General features: G+C 38.9%; 1 protein-coding gene across 1 annotated transcript in view; it reads right to left on the reverse strand.

Annotated features, from left to right (window-relative positions):
- Positions 1-2,512: 2,512 nt before the first annotated feature.
- Positions 2,513-21,133, reverse strand: part of LOC128875329 (suppressor of lurcher protein 1) — a 469,960-nt gene continuing 451,339 nt past the window's right edge. Inside the window, exons 11-13 of the mRNA XM_054120827.1 lie at positions 18,690-18,897; positions 14,433-14,680; positions 2,513-8,014 (exon numbers count right to left, since the gene is read on the reverse strand). Coding sequence (XP_053976802.1) covers positions 7,950-8,014; positions 14,433-14,680; positions 18,690-18,897 — 521 coding nt within the window. The 3' untranslated portion in view covers positions 2,513-7,949. The remainder of the gene's footprint in view (positions 8,015-14,432; positions 14,681-18,689; positions 18,898-21,133) is intronic.

Below are 21,133 nucleotides of genomic sequence, written 5' to 3' on the forward strand. Positions count from 1 at the left end.
TCTTATTCGCGAAACGGAGTAGATGCAAACTAACCAACCCCATTACCTGTTTTTTCTTTAACAAAAGGTTTAGAATAATTATATCTTGATAACTATGTGATTAATCGCAAACTGAACTTCAGCTGTACTTTAAATGTTTAACTATCGCTATATTTTTTATTCAACAACAAATACCACAAATCAAATTGGAGCTGCGACTTATATGGTTAATAATATTACAACAACAAGTGCTGGAGCTACAAATTCCAGCAGATACTATTTAAATAAAATTCTGTCTATTTCTGACGTATATTTGCTTCCTTGATGGAGCGTTTCAGATCGGAGCGTCGCGACGCTGAGCGTCCAACTCGTTAACCATCCACCATCTTGTGTAGCTTACAGCGGCATCTTTATTTCCGGAAGAACTTCTTTCGAACGATGCTCGATTTATTCTAAAAATTATGGAGTATTATGAAAATTCTATATCGTGATGAAAGTATGACGTCATTTAGTGCTAATAATTGGGATAATTTATTCTGTTCTGCTTTTAGTCGTGGGGTAATGTTTCGACAGAGTTTTACATACAGGTAACATCTTCCAAGCACGTGAAACGAATATCGAAGTACCGCCGCTTACCGTTATGTGCCGCTACGTGCCTGAATGATATGGAAATGCCTTTCTTATATCGATTAAAACAATAATTTGATCGTGAAATTTTATTTGGCGCGATAATAGCTCTGACAAGCTTCATAATTACAAAGCCAAACATTATCCGTCCACATTGCACGCATCACACTGTATAATTAAAATCGTTTGAACATTCACGAAGGATGGAGAAGAATGTTATGAATTTTATACATAAGTCGTTGTCACGTAATTAAAATGAACATAATATATTGTAAACAATAAATACATGCGACAGGTGCAAGATAAGAAAGATAAGATGTAATGGTTTTACGTAACTAGCGATGAAAAGCATGATTATTTAACAAAATAAATGCTAATGCATTAAGAAATACAACTGACGTGAAATCGGCTGCATTAATTTTTATTACTCTACATGAACACCATGTAATAGAAAACGCAAAGGCTCTTCTGTTCAACCCAATAGTTAGCACATCGCATTATCCCACTTATACAAACGCGCACCTGGCATGTAACCAAGTTCGCTCAGGTAATGAACGTCTGTTACCCTCCCTCGTGGTTGTTCTCACGTTTCTTTGTTAAAAAAATAATTCGGCTAAAATAGAGTGACGTTTTACAGCCGTGGGAACGATTACGATGCTTTCGTCTGACATTCGTCTCGGTTCTAATTGCTGCGGATAATTATCTGAAACAGTTACATTTAGACGTTTGCACGATGCGCAGAGGGAAGTATTCTCATTTCATAGCTCCTTAAGCCAGAAGTGGAGGATCTTTCTTTGCTTAACGATCTCGCGTAGTTACGGTGAAATTTAACCGTCTCCGCAGTATTGTGGCTGGTTACCGAGTAAAAAGAACACCGGAGAGTGCGCGAAGACGTGAAATTGGTGAACAGGTTTTCGTGGTAAATCTAAATCCACAAAGTGGTCTCGGCCAGCGAGCGTCTGCGGAAGTTTCTACCTATTCGATATTCTAGTCGGTTCGCGTTTTCGATGTAAACGGCTGAGATGATGGCTAGTTCAAGTAAAGTTACGCCGCTGCGAAATTTCGCGGATACAATACTCCAGCGATTCTCAAACTTTCCAGTCTCTGGAGCCCTTTGGACTCCTGGAAATTTAAACGTAACATCAAGGAGCGTTTATTTACAGGGTTTTCGACCATCGACGTTTATGCGTCGGAAGGGTTGGACAATTTTTTTTAAGATATAAGAACTTGGTACTTTTGATCGAATTTAATAGACGGTTTAATCCACTTACATTAATTCAAATGTTGCGACGCGAGTCTTCAGTCGTATATCTTTAAGTATAAGGAACGATTTACGAGACTGATTAATGACACATTTAATCTTGTATTTATCAGGCATTGTTTTATAATATTTGCTGAAATGATAAGTGGATTAGGACAAAGATAGGAAAAATTGTATTCGGATAATAGATAACGAATGAAAGCAACGTGTAGCGATTCATTCGCGACGATCATTTAATTGAATTGTTAAATGTTCACTTCTTCATTGTGAAATATTCATGTTTCCAACAGGGGATTAGAAAAATCTTAATATAAACATCACTTACCTTGTCCATGTGTGTCCATTTTGGCGACATTGTGCTGTATATTAAATAATGTTTTCGTACATTAGTTAATAAATATTATAAATTTCCTCGAAGTAATTTTTATTCATAAATAATTTGATAGGTATATCGTAACTCTCACAGTGTACATAATATTGCACTTTACACCTTGCATGCAAACTTTTGCAACTGACTATACATTTTGTATGCACATATAGATCGACACTTATACATAAATTAAGAAATGAAAATATAAATTTCTTAAGAGTTTATTGAAATTCTAAACAAACGTGGCGGGATTTCTGGTAAGAATGATTAAATGCTTGTGACTGTTTGCTCATTTGCATTTATTAAATCATTCATTACTTTTTTTTTTTTTAAATAATCCTCTGTTAATTTGTTATATCTGTATTGCACGTAATCGAGTATCACTTATTACTAAACTTAACGGAAACTCTTCGGTTCTATTTGGATTAGGATCTATCGAAATGAAATGTATGAAAAATAGAATAAAAATCTGAGTGTGTCAGTTGATAAAGGTTAGGAGTGTTACCTGATAACAATAAACGTTGTCGCGGGAAGATTCCGACAGTCTCAGTACCAGGACCGGAAGTAATCGAAATCACCCCGCGGTCTCGTCAAGAAAAGATCTCCACGTGTTACGTACGGATTCGTATGCTAAGATTTATTAGGACAGTAACGATGATTGCATTACAGTTCAGTAACTTATGCGTGAGATGATTTGGCAAGAGCCTCAAAACAGAATAAGAAAATACATCCGCCGCCAGCGGATACCGTAGTCGTTGCTCCGATCAACGACCGCGCCTTGTCCGGAGCACGACTACGATGCTTTTGAGTAGTTTTAACCGCAGGACAAAGTGTTGTGGAGCGCCCCAGGCGCGACTTCGTTAACTCGCAGATCTGAGTGACACGCGGCGTGTAAGGATAAAAGTTTCTTCCTTTTCTTTATCTCTCTCGTTATTTTCTTTTTTTTTTTTATTCTTTTATCATTTCTCTCTTTGGTATCATTTCTGGCTCAGGAACTTGCTGCTAGGCCGCCCCTGAACATCCAGCCTCATTACGGAGCGCTCGTTTAGTCGTGGATCGCGAGAGGTTTCGAAGTGTTTAATAACTATTCAGCTAGTTGAGTCGTCCTTGTACACATAGATCCACCTTAAACGCATAAGAGCCGTACTAATCGCCGCGAACTCAACGCCAGGTGTCACGTGGCAAATTAATACCGCATAGAACGACAATAAAGTATTCTCTGTGTCTACGTTCGAAAAGCGATCGCGTATATTGAATCGTCTGCCCTCGACTCCGAGCAGCTTCTAATTTGGGATACGTAATTTCATCTGGGCCATTTAATCGCGACACGAAACGAACGAATTTACGTACTCATATTAACGAGTTCGTCGCTTTAAGTAATTGCGATAACGAAATAGAGTGCGGAACGAAAGGTCACAATTAATACTGTAGGACGAAAGGAAGATCAGCTCTTGGAAAGAATGACATGCGAGGAGAAAACTAAACCGATCAAATGATTTTTCGACGGGGTTGGTTTTGAGCTGGCGATCTTCACGATCACGGTGTGTACATGTACTGTTTGTACTTGAGAAGAATGATTGCCTCTTGCAGTTTTTCGATTTCTCTACTACATATTCGTCATTTCTAAAGTTATACAAAAATCGTTTAAACAAATCTTACGGGGAATTAAATTCTACACGAAAAAGTTAAGTGGACTTTTCCCCTATCTTTCTCGACAAAGTATTGTAGAGTGTCCGAACGTATAACTACGTATCGTCACTGTTCATTTTTAGTTGCATTCGTTTTGCTAAATTTTTGGGCGCCATTGGTCATTGTCTCGACACTGTCCATATACTTACTAGTCACTCCGTGTTTTCCTTAACTCGGTACTGATCTTCCTTTCGGCCTAAAATAGACTCAGGTGGAAACGAGCGAAAGCTACGACCAACCGTTTTTCAGTTAACTCCGTTACATTTGTGCACCTCGGTACGGAATAAAACGGTACGGTAATGTATTTAGTAGACAGCAGCTCGAACAGATTAAATGTAACAGTATTTACAACGTGATCCTTACATACAAGCATTTCATAGTGCCGATTTAAGTGTACAACATCCTAATAGTGTTTTTTTTTTTCGCCGTCTTCATCTCTTATAGACAACATATAAGTAACAACGAACGGAAGTTTTATAACTTGCTCATATACATCGTACAGTCCATACTTGTACACTTTCTCACACGCTCATGGGGACGTTCAAATCGTAATGCCACAGTCACGCTATTTTTTATCATATTTTTTTTTTCCTCTTTCATTTTTATAAATCAATCGGAAACTCGGGAGAAGTAGTCAACGCATTATAAACCTATTAAAAAATATTCACAGTAGTCTAACATACACAATGACAGTATTGCTCTACCTATACTTATGTATCGCTGGATACATAAATTTGATATTGAATTCGTGAGAGATCAATCCTTAAACGGTTCGTCGCTGGATCGTTCTTGTCTTCGAGCGTCGACGATGGTCATTTTTTGTTTAAATCCAGTCGCTTTAAATTGAAATATTTTTGTCAAGACGATCTGTCAAATATACTGCTACGGACAGTGCGCAAAATATCCCACAGTTGTTGTAGGGATCATTTTGGCAAAACCCGACAAGTGTAAACAATCAATTTTTGGCAGATACCTAAAATTTATTGGATTTACTGCAAATATAATTACTACTAAAAGTAAAGGGAAACAAATTTTCGTTAATAACTATTCTTCCAATAAACCCTATGCTTTTATAGATATCTGTGATAAAACTGATTCCTACGCTAGGAAATATCTTACACCTGACTTGCAATAAAAGCAACCGCAATAAATCAGCCCCGCAAAAATATTTTCAGAATCGAATCTAAAGTGACTGGGGAATTTCCGTTCGCGCTTCTTTAAGTACGTTCGTTGCGCGGTTTATTTTATCGACGGCATTCTCGACTGGTGGTCGTCGTAATTGTAAAAACCACACCGCCATTGTTGCTGTTATACCCTTCGCGATAAGCTCAGGAAAACGAGCTTGGCTTGTAGTTCGACAGTTTAGAGTTTGAAATAATTTTCTGGAAAAGTGGCGGATCTTTGTGTGATAAAGTTCCGTGGAACTATCGTTAACTCCGACGTTAATGATTTTCTGCTTCGCCGTGGGGGCGTCGATGCATTTCCCCTCGCGACTCGATCGTCGTTTGCATCGATCGTTAAACATTTATCTTTATTGATTGCTTATTACGTGGGCGAAGTTTCAATGTTGAAATTTGTGTGTCATATATCATCCGCCAGCTCTCGCTTGCGGCTTGTTATTTTGTTTTACTTTTGTTAAGGTAGCTCGAGCGTATCGATAACGAGCGACTTACCTTTCGAATTTTTGTCGTAATTGTTGCAAACATGTTGCATAGAATTAAAAAAAGTATTCGTATTTTATGAATGTTTTCGCTTCGAATGATTTACACATTGTAGACTTCTAGATGATTGGTTCATTTATATAAATTTAATAATACAAATTTAATAATGAAAATAACAAGGAAAAGATTTAATAGTGAAAGCGATTTTAGTGATTCACTGTACGCATTCTGAAAGCAGAACAAACAATGAATCTTTAAAATAAAAACACTGAAAATTTGAACTACTATTGAATAAAATGATATATTTATAGGGTTCCAAGTATTGGAAATATTCCATCAGTTCTACGTATTGGAAATACGTCATACTGTAGTTGATACGTTCCCTTGTATGTTGATACGGGGAACGGCAGGAGTCCGTGCGTGTAGACCCCGATTTCGGACCACAGAGCAATTCAATAGTCATTATTTATTCGCTTATCGTATAAAACGTGTGCAATTGAGTATATTTATCTTATTACGATAAAAACTAATGTAAAACATTGTATATTATAAAGTTATTCCACAGGATACTCCTGTTTCAAAGTATACCGGATCGTTTGTAAGTTGTTTTAGTGTTGTCGATGGTCCTATAAAATATTTAGTATATTAGTATATGCTGATTGTATCTTGCACTGAATAATTATGTTACGAATACTTCTGTAACGTAGTTTTCTATATTATTTACTAATGTACAACTTTATTGTACGAAGTTTTAATTAGAATCATTTACATTGACGTTAGGTTTAGAAGCAGCACTCCAGTTGCACCTCGCCATCGATGAACGTTTTAGACTTTTGTGCAATAAAACTAAGTAAATATTATTTTCTGGAATGTATGAATCATTTTGAATGAAAAGCTCAAGCAACACGAATACTCATCTCAATGTTAAAATTATCTCATTCATAATTACTCAATTAAAAAAATTAATTCTTATAAATCCGTTGCACGGATTCAGAAAATTATTTCAAACCGTACTTCGATATTCGTTATAACTGTATTCATCACGATCGATCGTTTCGTTATTGCTCATTCTTCAAAACTTCAACGTCGAGCATATCTCTCCGATGCGATGGTCGTCCTTAATAATACCCATTCCAGTCATCGAATACACACATATTTGATCAAATCCGTCCAATCAAGTTACCGCGATCGGTTCGTGTTTCTCTGTCCTCTTCGACGATTAATCGTATCGATATCTCGATCGTAAACCGTTAATCGTAAATCCTCTTAATTTCATCTGGCCCGTTTTGAACGGTTATTCGTAACTGTTCGGCCAGGCTACTCATGGTTTCACGAATATTTACATTTTTTTCGCGTATAATCAGACTTGTATACGTTTCCTAGTAAAACTAAGAAGGAATGGAAACATCACAGTCGTATAGAGGATGTAATAATAAATATGTCCGTAGTGTGTCGTGTATTTAGGAAGGCGAATTTCTTTCGTGTCTCTTTGTTCACTGTTTACGTATGACTTTCGAGTAATTCGTCGGACAGATAGTTCATAGCGATTTAATAAATTCGTTTACGTACGAGGAGGAAAACGTTAACAATTCAGCACTCTTTAATACGTCGCGCTACAACGGATCATAGATATATCCCATTACTCGTACAACTCCTCTAATATCCTCTCTTCGTACGTGTTCATTAAATTAAGTACGCCTAACGGGGAATCCCTCGAGCCGAAAACAAAAATGTTGCGAGCGTGAGCGAGATTGTTTCATTCAATTAGGAAGAGAATTTCTAATTTCATCGAGGATGTCATTTTCAAATTAGAGAATCGCCTCGATAGATGTAAATTTTAATCTCTTTCTAAACATCGTACCAAGGAAGCAACCACTAAATATTTATAACAAAATCGCAACATTTATAACATTGTCGCAATATTATCAGACTAAATCCAAATTTCAGAGGAGAATTTCGTATCCTCGAAGCAAGTTTGAATAACGAAAGGAATAGATTCTCGTCCAGGAGTCTTGTGGCTTTCTTCGTAAGCTTTCGAATATTTCTCGTCGAGAGTTTCCCCTTGGTAAGTTCGAATACTTTATTGCCAGTGAGTACGTTTTCTCCGTGGTGGTCGTAGAATGATGGAGAATGATCGTCATCAGGTTCAGCGTGGTGATAGATCTAATAAGTGAATTACGATGTCCCGTGTGTCTCCAGGGAGATCGGCTTTCCTATTCCTTTGGCAATATCAATGGCGCAAACAATGTAGCCACTCTCATCTGTGCGCCGACTAATGGAGGATTTTGGATGGCTCCTGTCCTCGAAGTTATAGTTCGTTGTAAATTGAGCCAAGACTCGTCCAAGTAGTTACCGATCGTGATTAAAGCGAAACTCGTCCAAAGAGTAGGCGACTTATGAGCAGTAGCAGCACCAGCAGCGTTCCACCTTTAACAAAAAATAAAGCAGGCAGACTCGTGATTACCCTGACGCGATCCAGATAGCCACGTTCAAAAAATCTTCATGCATCCTGCCGCTAACCTGGTCGAGACATCGACCCAGGCCTCGAGTCGCGAGAAAAACGGATATGCCACGATAACGGGCGTTTGCGATAACAAAATAAATTTCTAGCGTGCGACATCCGCTTTCCTTACGTCTTCCTTTAAGAGATTAGGAGAATGATCATGATGGAGCGAGGAAATAGTAGTGGAAGAAGCGAGATGTATGTTTACGAGTCAAAGGTTAAATGTTGAGATAAAAATTTGGAGATTTAGTATTGTTAATGTAAAATTAAATGTCTTGTTTCAGATTCTTCTAACACTTTCACTACTCTTGATCAATCTAAATTAAATGTTTTAATGTAAATACTGTAGTGTAATTTTTCAATGATTTGGATTTTATATCGGTTGTAAACTTGAACGATCCGTTTAAGTCAGTATTAACACGCAATAAAATTTAAAATTTAAATAGAACCTGATCAGAGTTAAAACGCAACAGGAATGTCGTTCCCGGGTTATTTAAAATTTAAATTTTATTACGTGTTAGCTCCGTTCGATTGAATGCGTCTGATTAAGTCCACTAACAATTTAGTAAATAAATTATTGTATTGAAAAAGGCACTACTCCCATATTTTATCGAACTTTTGTTTTGGGAAGAAGGTTGTTCAATTACTGGCCAGAATAATTCAGCAATGAGATTAGCATAAAGAGATTGAGTCTTAAAATAAATAGAAATTTTCTTCCTATCCCTAATGACCTTCAACAAAATGGCTTTTAATATTTCATATGAAACAGTATTCCATAAATTAAATAAAATTGCCTCCTGATTTAATCCCATATCGAATAATTGTAACTTTTCTTTCGAACCATTAGGTTTCGAAACAGACGTTTGTATGAGTATACAACCGCTGAACGAACATTTATATCCTCGTAACAACGTACAATGCGGTGCGCTTTTACGGTGAGAGGGCATCGCCGCGTTTCTCGCGTTGATCTGCATCGCAAACGACCTGCAGGGATTTTCGTTTTGTCGTGACGCAGGCCATTGGAAAAATCCAGCAACAAGGCACAGTCGAACGTATACCTTGCAAGTAATTGCATTCGAAGGTACGCGAGGGAAAAAGGACCGTCGCGATGCTCGCAACGGCTTCTGTTCCATAATGAATAGGGACGTTACGCGATTCTGCGTCGCGGTAAATATTAGACATCAATGATGTAATCAGAAATACTGTTGATAGTGGCGCAACAGAAAATTTCCAATAGGAAAAGGGGGAAAATTTTTCTGCACCTCTTTGTAAGCAACACTAAGGGATGCAACGGAAAAATATAAAATACAATACAGTACAACGAAGAATAATAGCCTACAGATAATTTTTAGTTTGATTATAGTCTGAAATATTTATATTCGAATTTAAATATTTTAATTTGAATATTAATTGTTCTATTTCAATTTTAAATTTCAGATGTTTTTATATATGCTTTATTTTCGGTGAAATAATATTCGGTAGTTGAAGTCGTTGTGTTCATATATTTTTTTTCAAAGAATTAATATTAACAACAGTGTTTGAGAAAAAAAGCATGGAAAAGCACCTCTTTTTATCGTTCCGATCGAAAAGATTCCCTCAGGTGGTACAGACTATAAATAAACCACGCCCGGGTTCCGCTTGCTACACGTTCGAAAACAATGTTGTCCAATTCAATTTTAACAGTCGCGTTCGGTGCCTGGCGCGAGTAATAATTGCCTCCGTTTAGTTTCCCCGAATTTTTGTTTCGGGGGAGATGGTTGTTCAATTACTGGCCAGCATCTGTAGGGTAGAATTGGGTCGGACGCATTAATTACTTTCATGATGGACTAAATTGGAGGAGCTGATGCCAGCGAATCGTATTGTTTGCTCCATTGTTTACGTCGCTGCCATTGGGGTAGTTACATCCACGCAATTTTCCTTTTAATTTAACCTGCAATTTCCTTCGCAATTTTTCCACCGATTCTTGTTAAGTTTGAAATGATGTTCCATTTGGAAGATGGAGCAGCGAGCGAGGCATGGTTCTGATAGTCATAATTAGTCTTCAGGAAGGATTAGTATTTTTTCTTACCATTTTTGGTGGTGTGTGTGTGCAACGTTAGTTTCTGATTCTTTTTTTTTTCATTTTTGTATCTTTTGTATTTCATATAAAGTAAAAGTTTAGAAGATAATTTCATCCTTTAAATTTGTTTTGTTAAAGTTATAAAACGATTGACTATATTGGTATGGACTGTATTGGTAGTAAAGGAGACGAATGGAATAGAATATTCAAAATTACAATCTCCCCCCTGTGGAACATACGCAACGTGTTGGGCAACACTGCTTTATACGAACAAAGCGAGATAGAATATTTCGTGTTGTGTAAACGTGTTCATTTTAAATTAATGTAAACGTTAGCATGCGCTATCGATACGGTACCCACTGCCATTTGAGCATCGGATTTGGATTCCTGTTTAATATGTCATTACATAAATTAGATTCATTAAATTAATGTACAAATACGGTACGTTCGGCGTCCTTTCATCAAAGTATACTAAACTGACCACCGATACGTTATTAATTGCATGTAATTCTCATTCCCGCGCGAGAATCTCCCGCAATCCCATTCGTTAGGGTTACTTGTTGATCTTTCTAATATTTCCTGATATTTTTTTTTTTTTCAACCAGTCCAACTCTCCGCGTTGTATCGTTTTTCTATGCAAATGTAATTAGTTTTCACGTACGACCCGCCGCGGCAATTTCGGAGATTATACCGCAATCCTGTTACGGTAATTTCGATTCCATTTAACTTTCACGAGATTCAATCGAACAACCTATTTCGATTTCTTCCCAGTATTAATCTCTTCATCAATTTATTCATAAATTATGAAACGCACGCGGTGCCGCGCGTATTATTGCACACGGTAATTAATAGGGTTTATTAATCATGTTCATTACACGGGTCAATCCAAAATCGACGATTCGGACTATGTAGTCGAGATATCGGATTAATCGAGAATTGAGGTTCCGTTTTCTGTTTGGAATGACCAAACGTTTAAAAGGATATCATACAGAAATTTAATAAGTATTTAAGTTATAGAATGAAAGGTTTCGCAGAAAATAATTAAAAATTCCATTGTTTACATGGATAGGCTACTAATATAGATATTGGTTTTATTCGCTCCTTGTTATTCGAGTTAAATTTTACTCATCTCTGAGTCAAACTAGGATTCGAAAATTTTTAATAAGGGATACATTATACATTTAAGAATATAAGAATATTTCCAATAGTGTTTTACTGTACCTCAAAGCATCAATAAGATCTCGTTCCGAACTGCGAATAGAATCTCAATTTTCACCAATGTTGAAAAGTCTACGAAGAAAGCTCCCATGAAGAATTTGATTCAAGCAGAGAAATCTATTCACTCGGGATTGTGCTTTCGTACTTTGTACGATCGTGTCAAAGAAAGAATCGACTTGAGAGACCTCCCACCAGTTGTCTTATCGAGGGGAACTCATTCACCTTTTACCAGCAAAAGTAGTGATGGATTCGAGCGTATCGCACGAATCCTTGTTCTTGTGACTCATAAGTTGAGTACTACTTTGACGAAATGGACGCTGAGCAACGAATTCTTTCATACAATGTAACACAGTCTAAAATTGATTCCAAAAATATATTAAACTTTCATGTAAACATTAATCGAATAAAATATTACGTATTGCTTGTTAGTCTTTATTTGAGACACATGCTATTAATATCATTCATTGTTTCCATTTTTCAATTGGATTCTTGCAAACAACAAAGGATACACCTAGAACTTACAGTTTTGAAAGCAACCAATTCATTTACGAATGATGTCCTTAAATAAAGAACCTCCGAAAAACCTGTTGTATTGTATTCCAGCACTCAATCCGTAAATATCTACGAGTACGAATACAGATTGGATCAGATTCCATGAATTTTCAAATATAATCTACACGAAAACGAAGCTCCTCACGGAAAAGTTTGATTCGGAGTTTTTGACGTTATTTTCAGGAGGGATTATCTGCTTTTCAATGCCTCGAATTACGCCCCAGCTGCTGTGAAAGACAATTCGCATTATTTACGGTATTACCTGATATTAAAGATATTGGATTGCGTTGGCAATTGAAGACACGAGGGCGGATAACTATTAAGCGTCCAATAATGGCCGAAGAAGTAACAAAAGCGCCTTGAATCTCGAGCATTCGGCCACGATCGCTGGCGAAAACGATTAACGGTCTCCTTTCGCGATTTAATTTGACAGGTGGGGCGGGGGAGGGGTCAAAGTGCTCCGTATTAATTGATTTCTCCATTCAGGGAAACGACTGATTAATCCATGGTTCAAACGGCATGTGTTCTCAACATTGGTACTATTCCACAGTTTGCTCGAGTCGAATGTAGCAATTTAACGTTTGCACATACGCGATATCTGTATCATGGCGTGTCTGATACAACCGAAGAGAAAGAAGCAACGTTCACTGCGCAATTTAAAGTATATCGTCCCAAAGGTTTCTGTAAGTTTCTTCGGCTTCCTTTTATGCCTGGGTAACTTGATTCTTGTCTTTACGATTGGTTTGTACTTCGCGTTTTACATCGCATCCAAAGGCAAGAAGAAATTCCCAGCGACCATAACGGAATATGTTTTCCCTCCCTTTTTTTTTTATTTCATTTTTGTTCTATAAGTACATCACGTGCATGCATAGCGTGTATGCATAATATCATAAAAAGGAAACAGTGCGTACCGGAAACTTTCAAAATAAACCAAGGGAGATATTGTTTTGTATGTCAAGTAATTTGGCTGCAAGAAAATTGTAAAACTGGTGATAAAAGTACCTCCTCAACCGAATTTACGATTCATAGATAGAATTTCATGTATCTTTACATTTCAGTAATTATAATTCGTGTTATTATACACAGACACACCTTTTTTTTTTTTACGTTTAACCCTCTATGGGCTCATGTAACTTTCGGCGTTCGGCGAATGTTCTGCGAGATAAAAAGCGTTCCACGACTAATGAAGTTTGGAAAATACAGTGCCAGAGTGGCTATCGGCCGAGTTTAACTTGGTGATTCATGGGGACGAGAATGTCGACAATTCAACACCCCCTTGTCAGATACATTTTCGAGCGCGCGCGATCAGGATTTCGACCCAGACGAATTCGCGGAGTGTTTACACAACTTTCGTCAGTTTAATCCACGGTTCATTAAGTGCTTCGATCCAGGCACGGTTTATTCGTACTCACGAGTGGAAATAATATCTGGCTGGGGGCGAGCTTAAAATTACAAGAACGAATATCTGTTTTCTGTTCCGCGTTAGAGGCTCTCGATTTCGCCGATTTACGCACGATTAAGCAAACGAATGCCGCCTCTGGGCGATTTAATAATGGTAGTACGTACACAAAAATTCGATTTCCTCTATCAATACCTGCAGGGGCAGGGGAAACAGGGGCGCAGCGTACGGCGGGGCGGGGGAGGGGGACCGTCTATTGCAAATCCTATTATAAATCGCGTACAATCTTTTTTACAGCGACGGGAGCTTCCGCTGTTTCGGATGTAAACTGTCTATTATTCATGGGATTTCGCGATAAATCGATCGATTCCGATGAAAAGCTCCGATATCGGGGCGGTTCGAAATAATTTTTTAAAGCTGCGACTGAAATTGCGCGCGTCTGTTACGCGAAAAATTCGACAACATCGGCCGTTCGCTGGCAACCTCCCTTCCCTCTCCTCCGGTTCGTGAGATTATTATAAATGCATACACGGAGCGTTTTGCGACGCGGAATTGTAACAGTGTTTGCATTGCAAACTACGTCTCGTGAGCCCTCCCAGTTCTGTCTCGCGTTTCTAAGGACTAGTATCAGCTGCGCGGCATCGATTTGTTCATTAGAATATGCATGCTGACGGCAGGCTCCGTTTCCACAGTTCGTGCGCAACTTTTCCGCCCCAGGCGTCAATTTTATAATGGGTTGAAGAACAAATAGTAATGATGATGAATAGACTGCGGAATTCGGGTTTTTTTTTGCGTACGTTAGTAAGTGGGTAGAATATGTAATTTTAATTCAAATCTTTTAAAGATTGTCGGTATCGTCATTTCGTAAGCAAGTATATGGTACTATAATGTTTTACATAAAAAAAGAAGAAGGTCACCCAGACATTTAATTTGCTACATTTTCCAAAATTAACACACTGAATTTACGTTAGTATTGTTGAAATTTCATTTCAGTTTCCCTGTACACGGAAATTAACCCGAAAAGGGGCAAAAAGGTCGTGCATTGTGTGGGCAAACGTAAAAATTCAAGTATGAAAGGGAACGGGAGCCGAGGGGAAAAGAAGTTTAGTTTTACCTTTTAACGTTGACGCATTACTCGTCGGTGGCTTTGTTGTGTAATTTCCTTCCTCGTCCACAAACACGTAGCTGGCGTTAAATCCCGTCCCGTCGTATCTGTCGTTGCTCTTAAAAGTCACGCGAAAGAACTTTCTGTCACTGGCGACATCGAATTCCTTCAGCTGACCACAATTCCTCGGGTACTTCCGGTCCGTGGACATGTAATTCGAAAACTCGACGAAGTCGCTGGCGGACACGGGATCGCATCTGCAAAATTAACGACACCTTCGTATTATAATCTCTCCCAGTATGTTTTTCAGTTTTTAGTCTCGACTTCAGTAACATTTTTAATAACGAACGTCTCAGATCCAATGTTTACTTTTAATTTCACGTAATAGCTTCTGATCATCCTCGAGGCGTCCTTTGCATACTAAAGAAAAACTATCAAACAAAATCTTCTATATTCCATGACTGCCTGTTCTAATTGCATTTAGTATTTTGTACCTTGTTGGAGTTATATAAGGATAACAGATCCAGTGAATAATTCACCTGCGATTATATATTATACATGGTGGAACGGGTGATGGCATAAACATTTAAGAGGGATCTAAATTCGTGCTTCCTTCCGCGGAAACGCTGCATCAACGAAATGGAGCTTTCTTTCGGGAAGGAGCGAATTAAATGAAAACGTCGGCAAGACAAGTGCGCTAGGTATATGCTAGATCAATAGAGAAGAAGTATGCTTTGTTAATCCTATATGTTCCACCAGTACCTAAATAGTACTAGACAGATAATCGAGTGGCATTAATAATAGAAAATCATAAGTTTCCGTGCTTGTGATTTTCTGGATAATTTCTATTATTTTTGGCTAGTCGAGGTGAAATTTTGGACGAGTGCTCGGAAAGAATAGGTTACTCGTTTGGCAAAAATATTAGTCTCAATTATTACCAATAATCGTTCAAGAAGCAGTAAAATTTTCACTCGGAATTTAGTGTATTAGTTCTATAAATTAACGCTTTCCTATTAAACGGTTATGTGATTTCCGAGTTCAAATTGATAGACACGGTGGCCCAATCTATCCTGGGGTGAAAAAGAAACGGAGTCACTTGATATATTCACCTTTCGCGGGCGAATATCGAAGAGATATCTCGAATGCTTTTTCTCGGGTCTCCTCGCGCGTGCTCGTAAATTGCTTTCATAGCTGTGGACCGGCAATTCCATAAGTAATTCAATCTTGGCTCTTCCCGCGCATAACTTTAATATACATGTGTAACCAGGCCGCGTACCGCCCAGGCTTTACAATCAGACTCCTTCGGATATTCCCACCCAGCTCGTGGATTTTATTCCCGTTTCCCCATAAATATTTCCCGCCCGTTTCGCCCGCGAGTCAACGGATCCCACGATTACGTAATCCGCGATTAAAGGTCGCTGAGAACGCCCCCTCAGCCAGGGGCGTCAGAAATAACGCTTTATTCCCGCGCCACCAAGTGCCAAGTGCGATTTTTTGTCTGCTTCGACTGGCTACGAAAATAACTTTAACACGCTCAATGCCAGACTCGTTAACATTTCTACGAGGATAAAATTTTGTTTCTATTGAATTGGAAACTCGAATAAAAAATTTCTGTTTTATTAAAAAAACAACATTCTTAAGCTCTTTCTAGAAAATCCTTCATGTACTGTCCCATTTAGTCGAGGAACCCCAGGGGTCTTTGAAATCAGCTTGCACAGCACTGTTGTAGAGGGTTCGATCCAACCCAGTTAGGAATCTAATCTATTTTTATGTAAGACGCTTGATCTCATCGCCACGTACGACTTCGCCATTTGCTGCCCCGGAGGAAACCGACATATTACGAATTCGTGAATGCTGTTACGATCCGCGGTCTGTAATTAAAGCCAAAAAGGAAGTGGCGATCCGCCAAATAAATGGAACTGACAACGGCGATTTATGCGGCCGTTCACCCCCGAACCGAGGAATCCACTCGCTGTTGGAAATAATGTACACCGGCCGTAAGAAATATTGATACGTGAGCGATGGCGCTATTATCGCGAAAGGACGATATACGCATACATCGCACGGCGGTTCCTTGTACCGGCGACATAAGTGGCAATTCGTATGATAGATCATCATTCGCTCCCCTCGTTTCGGATCATATATTTTCAAGTGTTTACGCGTGCCTGGATTTACGAGTAGAAATGTATCTTTCTCGATCAGAAACGCGATCTGGCGAGGTGTCGTCGCGTCGCACTTCGCCTAATTGAACTTCCATTCGGACCGCTGTTTTCGGAGGGAAATGAGGGATATTAAAATGTTCGGTGTTATGGACTTCGATAGGGGTGGGATTCCAGACATGTTAAGACAGGGTGTTGTATTGAGGTTGATGGTTGATTACATACCCTCAAAAATGAATGAGAAGTTAAACAAAGTGATGAAAAGTTTGCAAGGAACCTAAGAACAGAACTGTAAGGAGACGATTACTTTTCAGAAATCCGATTAGTTAAACCTTTTCTAACAAATGGAATGAGGTATGTGTCTAGTCAGACAAGTAGAAAAAATCACGACTACCAGACCAACGAAATGTACGAGATACAGTGAATGTTATCGATTTCGTGCAAGTCGCGAGACCTACTTCGTGCCTCTCCTCGGCGCAATTGTTTAAAAGTTCCCGTAGGAAATGGCAAAACACGACTAATTAGTGGCCTCCAGTAATGAACGAAGCGCCGCGCAACATGATTATTGATGGCGATTTAATAAGACCCAATTAGGTCATTATGTAGCCAGCCCTACCTTTTTTTTACAAATCCCTCGTGATAGTAATTTCGATTTCGTTCGTCCTAAAATCGTTTCGAGGTTTACCTTTCAAATCCGTCGCGCTAATTAATGTGCTCGTTAATCAGCTATAACCGTTAATTAGTCAACCCGGCCGCGAACGCTCTATGTTTGGATGGACTTTTGGGGTTATCGATTACAGGACACCTTCGGACGCCCGGCGTCTTCGTCTCCAATAAGCAGCTCGAAACTTTGTTCGACGTGGTTTGATTTACTGGAACGTCGAGCTACGTCAGGATTGGTTAATCGAACTAGTATCGATTGCCTTCCAGGAGACTTCTAGTTGACTAAGGATACCTACATTGTCTCACCTCGTCTCGTTGAGTGACGAAAAGGTAGTCGAGGAGGATCGATACCGTGGAATTCCAGTCACGATAGAGTTATCGGTTCATCTTTCGTGTTCCATCCTTCTTTTTACTTGTATTGTTTGGAAGTTCTTTCTATATTAGATTTTTAACGTTATTTCTCTATTTCTTCTATATACGAGTGACCATACTGCTTTACTTTATTTGTATTGCTTGGGTGTTCCCTCTATATTAGATTCTGGCCATTCTTTCTCCTTTTCCATTATACAGGATTGGCTGGATTATTTCGTAACACGTGCAAAACCAGTCAAATGAATCGATGCATCCATTTTTATGAAGCTTTGTATAAATTCGTTGTATAAGTTCATTTCATACTGAAATTAAATGCTCGAAGAGTAACTTGATATCGGCACAATGGTGCAATTGCTTAATTGACGACAAAGGAACAAATTCAATTGCTTTGAAAGTAAATGGGAAAGGGTTGCAACAATTCTTCCTTTCAGATCGTCCACCGTGACTGATGGCACAAAGAATTTGAGCTTTTATTGCATTGTCGCGTGCACCGACCAGGGAAAGGGGCCATCCAGCTTTCCGCCATTACTGTCTTTCATTTCGATATTCCTAAATCATGGCAGTGATTTAAAACGTGAAAGCTGCTGTACGTGTTTTTCATGCAATAACCGCGGAGTTCTGGAGGTGGCTCAAGGAAGGAAATGTAATATCTCAATTTTATAGGTTATGAATCCGTTTTATAACCTACGGAGAAGGCGTTTATCATGCAGTGTTTATTGAACGTTTCCAGTGCCTCGGTAACGTCTAAATTACAATCTAAATCTTTACTTTTATTTGATAAATTCTAATAGGCGAATGATTCAGTAGTTATAGTTTGATTTTCTTAGAAATCCAATGGTAGATTTTTAATGATTTTTCGGGGAGTTCTCAGTGATGGGCGAAACTACTTTCTAAGTTTAGAAATCTAAAAATTTATCCTAGTCATGTGTAATTTAAATATGTAAAAAATACCATTGCTCTTATTTAAAAATACTAACATTTCAGTTTAAACATACTGAAAAAGTTTCACGAAATTCGCAGTTGAATGATGTTGGCTGGTCGTCAGTTAAAAATTAAAGCAAGTTCGACTTACGGCGGTACTCCCTCGATGTCGAAGAAGTGAAAATGGAGATGGACTCGTTCGGTGAGCTGGCCGTTGAAGAAGTAGTAGCATTCCGTGTTCCGGGGATACAATCCAGGGTAGTTTGGCGACGTGAACGTTCCGTTCCGTGTGTCGTTGCTGTTGTAAACAAAGGCACAGGGATATTGCGTCTCCTGCCTCCCCGTAGTTATGCCGTAGTCTGAAACAGTGAAACGGTGCTGCGATAATGCCCTTTAAATCTCTCTTGTCGCCGGAGAATAAACTTCGAGGCAGAAACCCTCATTCGCGGAGACTGGCAGCCCGTTTCGCCGAATAAATATGACGTTTCGCGAGCTCGTTAATTAAATCGCGCCTATTTCAAGCATTTAATTGCGGGATGAAGGAAGTCGGTAACTTCGAATCGAGCGTACGGCCACCTTTGCACGACTTTCCTCTCTGGCTTCATTCGCCCAACGAAATGTACCTCAAAGGGTTCAGCGCTGGATATAAAGCGGTAAGGGCGGAGCACTCGGAAAGAAGGAGTTTCGATCCTCCGGGAAACATTTGAAATAATATTTAAGAATAAAATTTTAGAAACATCGGAAACGTCTACTTTTACGTTGAATTTATATTGGCGGAGGAAAGTAAAGTAAATGTTAGGTGAAAGTTGGTGGTTGGTGCATTTCTCCTTTTAAATAAATTTTAAAGAATTTTTGTAAGGGGTCAAGATGTTTTTTCATAGAAAAATGCATGTAGTTATAGGAGAGTTCGACACGCCCTTGAATGAGATTCATTTTATTTTATTTTAACGTTGAAAGTAATTTTCTATACTGAGTTTTTATATTTCTCCCAATTAACGGAGGTATTCAAAAAATACTCTCCTCATTCCAACAATTCTTGGCCAAGATAATTTAAACTGGGAATAGAATCGTCGTTAATATTAGAAACCAGGTTTAATAAACGAACGAGTGTCATTAAATATGACCATCAGTGCGTGACAAACAAATACCGATATATGTTACACGAAGTATAAAAATATACAGCAAATTTTATATTTCATACATATGCAGAATGAAGATAGTAGATCAAATATTTTTCATTTTAAAATCAATACAATATTAAAGATTAAAGAACCGAAATATTCAGCATGAAAAAGGTGAATTTGAGAAACCGAGTAGGTTCAGACCGTTCCAGTCAGGCAAACAGCTCTGACCTGGAATTATCGTTTCACGCAAACCCTTGTTACCTAAATTTACAGGTCATTCGATTGTTTCGAGATGTTTGCGATTGCCAGCGCGGCATCGCGATCCAGCTGGCGCGCTTAATAATTATTGACGTTCGCTAATGAACAGCCACACGTCGAAATATAAAGGATCACCGTCATAATCGCTATATTGTAACGCGTTTGACATTTATAAATAACAGGTGCATAATAGCTTACGTATTATTAACTAGATGTTATCATTATTGTGCTACAATTTACCAATGAACATACATCTCTTCAGCGGGTCCCCTCTATACGAAACACCAGCTAGTCGTTCGATATGTCTGTCCTTTAACGTATAAATCATTCCAGATAATGTAATATATACACTGACAGCGCACACTGGCTGCCGCTTTCATTGTTAAATCATTTAATTGGTATTTTTCAATGCCGATATCGTGAAATTGACCGAGCGATATTCCCTCGGGAAATTGTACTACTGTTACAGAGTGACAGTTTAGTAGCATAAATGTGTTCGGAAAATTAAATTCCATGGGAAAATATTCAATTTGCACTCCAAACGATCGGCGGAGGTTCGAAATTCTGTGCTAGAAGATGTATAAATATTGGCAACAAGGCAAAACTGAACAACATTCCTCACTTCTCCACGAAAAAATTATCACCAAAGTTACGTCGCCATTCCCTGTGGCAACCCATCATTCGCGGCAACTACGTAATTAGCCAATCGGCCGAAGTTAGCGAATTGTAAACCCCCAGACGAGGTTCCAAAACAATAAGCATTTCTCGATTCCATTGATCGATGGGGCGCCAGTGTCGCCCAGCGCGCACAGTCGCCGAATCTCCGGCTCGAAACTGTATATTAAAGCACCAAAGCGAAACGGGTTAATTATAAGATGGCGGGTCGTCAGTGCTCGTTTGAAATTGCTTGGTATGGTCGCGGCTAAAACCGTGGTGGAAGTTCTCCGTCGAGTTCCCGAAGTGTGATTCCCCGTCGCAGCGGGTCCGCCAAGTTTCTTCGCGGTTGTAAACATCGAGTAATAAGCTTTCGCGGACGCCGCGCACTTTTGCGCTTAGTTAGCTGTATTTGTTACAGGAACGATGCGCAACAAACCACTCGGCTTATTCATTAAGCGGGAGGAGCAGTCGCGGGGTGACGGTTGTATGATAAAGTTGTCCGACTCGGGGGGTGGCTTTGCTGGAGATAAACGTGACTCGGAACCCTCCGCTCGTC

This window comes from Hylaeus volcanicus, chromosome 4 (assembly GCF_026283585.1).
Source record: "Hylaeus volcanicus isolate JK05 chromosome 4, UHH_iyHylVolc1.0_haploid, whole genome shotgun sequence".
NCBI lineage: Eukaryota > Metazoa > Arthropoda > Insecta > Hymenoptera > Colletidae > Hylaeus > Hylaeus volcanicus.